General features: G+C 44.6%; 1 protein-coding gene across 4 annotated transcripts in view; it reads left to right on the plus strand.

Moving 5' to 3' along the window:
- The window catches only part of nomo (nodal modulator), a 67,713-nt gene that overhangs the window by 8,241 nt on the left and 53,472 nt on the right, over positions 1 to 6,000 (plus strand). The window contains exons 7-11 of one of the 4 annotated variants that reach the window (XM_079499212.1): positions 131 to 283; positions 1,694 to 1,703; positions 2,174 to 2,301; positions 3,559 to 3,648; positions 5,502 to 5,607. In XM_079499212.1, the coding sequence (XP_079355338.1) occupies positions 131 to 283; positions 1,694 to 1,703; positions 2,174 to 2,301; positions 3,559 to 3,648; positions 5,502 to 5,607 (487 nt within the window). Of the gene's footprint in view, positions 1 to 130; positions 284 to 335; positions 385 to 1,693; positions 1,704 to 2,163; positions 2,302 to 3,558; positions 3,649 to 5,501; positions 5,608 to 6,000 lie in introns of those variants that run through there. The other 3 variants (XM_079499214.1, XM_079499211.1, XM_079499213.1) reach the window with 3 other exon arrangements.

Below are 6,000 nucleotides of genomic sequence, written 5' to 3' on the forward strand. Positions count from 1 at the left end.
GAGCCCACAGGGATGGAACTGTGAATCTCACGGTTCCCATCTGGCCGTTCTACCAGCCACTCTTACCCCTGAGCAACTGCCGCCCGTGTGTAAGAAAAGTAATCGCTTGTGTTTGTGTGTTTGTCTCCAGAGCACCACGTCGGTGCGTGTGTCCACCGCCAACGCTCCGGCCACGGAGCATCTGGTGGTGGGAGGATACGATGTGTCTGGGGAGGTGAGGAGCGACGGGGAGCCCATGAAGGAAGTCACCTTCCTCCTGTACTCCGCTACAGTCACGCAAGAGGTGAACCTGACCACAGTGCAGTAGTTATGTTTATGAGTGACTGAGTGGAGCCCATGAAGGAAGTCACCTTCCTCCTGTACTCCGCTACAGTCACGCAAGAGGTGAACCTGACCACAGTGCAGTAGTTATGTTTAGGGCTAATAATAATAACACTAGTGCTTTACAGAGTAATGGGGAATGAAAAGCAAGGCATAAAAAATAAAAATAATAGCAGTAATGCAGACTGCACAGATGGACATTTCATGTCATGAAATGAATGTGCTATACAAATAAAGTTTTATTATGCAGTACAGTGAGGACATGAATAACACAAAAAATGTAAAGATCAATTAAAAGCAAGAGTGTAGAAGTGGGTCTTGAGCTGCGCTTTAAAAATGTCTCCAGAGGCTGCCTGTCGAAGGTACAGTGGGAGTTTGTTCCACGCCGTCGGCCCGTAGAAGCAAAAAGCTGCTTCACCATATTTTTTTGTTGCCATTTTTGTAGGCAAAGCGAGCAGGCCAGCAGTGGAAGACCTTAGGGGGCGGTTTGGGACATATTTAGGCAGGCTGTCACGCAAGAGGTGAACCTAACCAGACTGCAGTAGTTATGTTTAGGGCTGTCACTATTACAAATTTAAGTAGACTATTAATTGTCTCAGAATAATTGCGATTAACTATTTCATTCTGTTTTTTTGCATTGAATGTTGCCTTTTAGGATTCATGATCACAAATTGCAAATCTGCTATTTTCGAAAACTGTAAATGTATCGACATTTTTCAACATTTAAACGATTGATGATAATGCAAAACATTTTTATTATCTCAAATGCGATTAGGAGTTCATGTAATGAATGTGATGGGCCTAATTAATAAATTATGTTTGGCTTGACTATACTGTATGTGGTAGGGCATTAAGCAACTAGTCGACTAGTTTACTAGTCTACTAGTAAATCCACTAGTCGACCTTGTTGGTACTAGTTGACTAGTTGATAAGAAAGAAAAAAAAATATATATATATATTATTTTTTTTCTTCCGATTCTGTAGGCCTCAAGATCAGGTAGATTATAGTTATAGTCACCATGTACACAGTTTTTCAATGTACAAATATTTATTTCAAAAAAAAAAAAAAGGTTATTTTTTAATTTATTTTATTTTTTACATAATAGGTAGTTAAACAACTAGTCGACTAGTAAACTAGGCAACTAGTCAACTAGTTACTAGAAGTGAATGCCCTAGTATGTGGTGTAGAACTGTAGAAAATCTTATTCTGAAAGTCGGCACACTAGAATTCACTTCCATAGTCATTTGAAATGATGGTCTAGCATTGCATGAAGTTGCTTTATACGTGCTTTTAAACCAAGTGTGGATTGATGCCTAACCAGAGAAACCCCAGCATCTCACATTGCTCCCATGTTGTCCTCCATGTCTCCAGGCCATCGGTGGCTGTAACACAGCCCCAGTGGAGGGCTCAGAGCCTGGGGATGACTCTCTGGTCTACCTGTGTATTTACCATGTAGTTTCCTCCATGTCTCCAGGCTGTCCGTGGCTGTAACACAGCCCCAGTGGAGGGCTCAGAGCCTGGGGATGACTCTGTGTATTAACCATGTGGTTTCTCCATGTCTCCACTCTCCAGGCTATCGGTGGCTGTAACACAGCCCCAGTGGAGGGTGCCGAGGCTGGGTGTGACTCTCTGTGTTAACCATGTGGTTTCTCCATGTCTCCAGGTGGCTGTAACACAGCCCCAGTGGAGGGAGCCGAGGCTGGGGATGACTCTCTGTGTTAACCATGTGGTTTCTCCATGTTTCCACCAGGCTATCGGTGGCTGTAACACAGCCCCAGTGGAGGGTGCCGAGGCTGGGGATGACTCTCTGTGTTAACCATGTGGTTTCTCCATGTCTACAGGCTATCGGAGGCTGTAACACAGCCCCAGTGGAGGGTGCCGAGGCTGGGGATGACTCTCTGGTCTACCTGTGCAGCGCTCTGTCCAAGGAGGACGGGACCTTCTCCTTCCCCACGCTGGCCAGTGGTGAATACACCGTGGTACGCTTTGTGTTTTAACATATTCTGGGCGGGAACCCCTTTTGGTGTTTTAAGCATTATGTTATACTTTAGCTGTTGAAGAATAGGAGATCTACAAGCTCATAGCGCGGCACCGAGTGCCGCGCTATGAACTTGTAGGTCTGCTATTTTTGAAATAGCAGACCTACAAGTCAGACCTACAAGTCAGTGCCTGAAATCATTGAATATATATTCTTTCAGAGCGAGTTTTTAACTCCAATCTTTGCTACTGTGGGTCCCTGGAACAACATATTTTCAGATGGGGGTCGGTGGCCAATTACATATATTTTTGGGGGTCCTTGACATGAAAATGTTTGAGAACCACTGACATAGAAACATGAGTTTTTCAGAAAACTGTCATGATTTAGAAGGCATTTGTAGAATCGTCCTCAGGTCTAAATGGGTTGAATGACCCGATGATGCCTTAGTGCATTGCTCTGCAACCCTTTTCAAACCAAGGCCCATTATTTTATTTATTGGGTATTTGAGCCACGAACCACCATTTGATGACATTTAGCCTCTCTGACCCAGAACGTAGAATATTTTATTGTCGTTGAACAGAGCTTCCTGCTCTGTTCTGTTGTTGTGGTCGGCACTTTGGAATACTTTTCAACACGGTTTCAGCCGTGACATTCATCAAAGGAGCGACCACATTTACGCTAGGATTCGCTGTATGGGATCACTTGATAAATGTCATGTTGACGTGGGCTGGGCGTACACTTAAAAACCTGGGCTCTCAATGAAGGTGGAATGTACTGTAACTACATGATAGATGATGGCTAATCTAATTCTATAATTTCCCCATTGGTGTTGGTTGAACCCATTTTTGGCGGGAACCCTTTTTGCTGTTTTAAGCATTATGTTATGCTTTAGCTATTGAAAAATAGCAGATCTACAAGCTCATAGCGCGGCACCGAGTGCCGCGCTACGAGCTTGTAGGTCTGCTATTTTTGAAAAAGCGTGAAAATGTTGCGCAAAGCTTTGAATATATTATTTCAGAGCGAACGTTTTTAACTCAAATCTTTGCTTCTGGGAGGGGGTCCCTGGAACTACATATTTTCAGTTGGGGGTCGGCAGCCAATTAAGTATAATCTTGGGGGTCCTTGACATGAACATGTTTGAGAACGACTGACACAGAAACATGCGTTTTTCAGAAAACTGTCAGGATTTGGAAGACATTTTGTAGAATCGTCCTCAGGTCTGAATGGGTTAATTGTGCTTTGTGGAATCCTCCCGTAGGTGCCTTTCTACCGAGGAGAGAGGATCACCTTCGACGTCGCTCCGTCTCGGATGGACTTCAAGGTGGAGCACAACAGCTTGAAGCTCCTGGTAAGGAGTAGCCTGGTTAATAAACCAGACCGAATCAGCCGTTGGCAAAAAAAAATTGCCTACCAGCGGATTACGGTCTGGCGAGGCTCAGTAGCACGCCTCTTTCCTACAACCGAGAACAGGTCGGACCAATCGGGACACGGTATGCAATATAGGCGGGCTTTGGTACAGTGACGTTCAATGCTTGAGACTTTTGACTGACAGTAGCTCTGACCAATTGCGTCAAAGAGAAAATGTTTGAACCCGCCCCCCGGGAAATGAAATCCAAGTGGAGCCAGCCCAGATTAATATACCGCGACAGTGTTGTGTGATATTAGTCTGGCTTATTAGCCAGGAGGTCATTTCATCATGCTGTTTTTACTAGAGTGAAATGCCAAATTAATGTAAAAATAAGTCATTATCTGCTCTGTTTATGTACTGTATACAGTATGGTGGCATATGGCCACCATATGGAATGGGTCTTTTCAATATCAACAGTTATTCTTTAATAGACCTGTAATGTCAGTGCATATATTATAATCTGTGCTGATTTTCACAGCAAAATTGTATGTAGTTTTAGAGTAAAATTCTGTTTTAGTCATTATTCTAGTCATCTGAAATGATTTACCTTTAGTCTAGTTAGTCGACTAAATATTCGATAGTGTATTGTGGCGGGCCGTGATGGCATCATAATGGCTGATATTACACTTGGTTGCATGCTGAAAATAGCGCGTTGCAGTTGTGAGACGATCCCGATCATTGGATTTTGAGTATCTGCCGATACCGATTTTTCCAGATCCGATATTTGTATTTTTATAGAACACTTATATGCCATATCACAATAGTACAGTATAATTTACTTTTAGGGCAAGTGGGCATGACCTTTGGGCAAGTAGAACATATGACCCCTTTTTGAAACTAGCTCCTCGCCACTCGCCCTACACACTTCCACTCGGTTTGAGCATAGATATATAATTAATAGAGACGGCACCAGAATCCCCATCCACTTGCATTGCGTCTCGGTTATTTATATATCTATGCTCAAACCGAGTGGAAGTGTGTAGGGCGAGTGGCGAGGAGCTAGTTTAAAAAAGGGCCAACCTGTACTTGCCCGATGGGCCAAGTGCCTCTGAGGCCTTTAGAGTCAACCCCTGGTTCATTGTTCTCTGAGGCCTTTAGAGTCAACCCCTGGTTCATTGTTCTCTGAGGCCTTTAGAGTTAACCCCTGGTTCATTGTTCTCTGAGGCCTTTAGAGTTAACCCCTGGTTCATTGTTCTCTGAGGCCTTTAGAGTCAACCCCTGGTTCATTGTTCTCTGAGGCCTTTAGAGTCAACCCCTGGTTCATTGTTCTCTGAGGCCTTTAGAGTCAACCCCTGGTTCATTGTTCTCTGAGGCCTTTAGAGTCAACCCCTGGTTCATTGTTCTCTGAGGCCTTTAGAGTCAACCCCTGGTTCATTGTTCTCTGCAGCCTATCTTTAGAGTCAACCCCTGGTTCATTGTTCTCTGAGGCCTTTAGAGTCAACCCCTGGTTCATTGTTCTCTGCAGCCTATCTTTAGAGTCAACCCCTGGTTCATTGTTCTCTGAGGCCTTTAGAGTCAACCCCTGGTTCATTGTTCTCTGAGGCCTTTAGAGTCAACCCCTGGTTCATTGTTCTCTGAGGCCTTTAGAGTCAACCCCTGGTTCATTGTTCTCTGCAGCCTGTGCCTCTGAGGCCTTTAGAGTCAACCCTGGTTCATTGTTCTCTGAGGCCTTTAGAGTCAACCCTGGTTCATTGTTCTCTGAGGCCTTTAGAGTCAACCCCTGGTTCATTGTTCTCTGCAGCCTGTGCCTCTGAGGCCTTTAGAGTCAACCCCTGGTTCATTGTTCTCTGCAGCCTATCTTCCGTGTGATGGGCTTCTCTGTGACGGGCCGGGTCCTCAACAGCGTGGAGGGGGAGGGACTTCCTGACGCCACGGTGTATCTCAACAACCAGATCAAAGGTAACCCAACAACTATGCCTGCAGGGGGCGCTCCACGCCTGCCTTGTATGGAGGTTTTCATCGTAACCCTATTCAGGAAGGAACCCTTTTGGGGGTTTAAAGCATTATGTTGTACTTTAGCTATTGAAAAATAGCAGATCTACAAGCTGCTATGAGCTTGTAGATCTGCTATTTTTGAAAATGTGTGGAAAAAGTGGTGCAAATCTTTGAATAAATATTGTTTCAGAGCGAACGTTTATTTATTATTCATTAGGACCTCGCCGTGTCTGTCTTCAGCCCCGCCCACTCTCAAAGCTCTCGCCACCTTCTGAGTTGTTGTGCTAATTCTAGTTTTGCGGTGACCTCTGTGACCTCTGAGCGACCTCTGTGCAACTCATTTATCTCCTTGTCATT

The sequence above is a fragment of the Electrona antarctica genome, assembly GCF_951216825.1.
Source record: "Electrona antarctica genome assembly, chromosome: 4".
Taxonomy (NCBI): domain Eukaryota; kingdom Metazoa; phylum Chordata; class Actinopteri; order Myctophiformes; family Myctophidae; genus Electrona; species Electrona antarctica.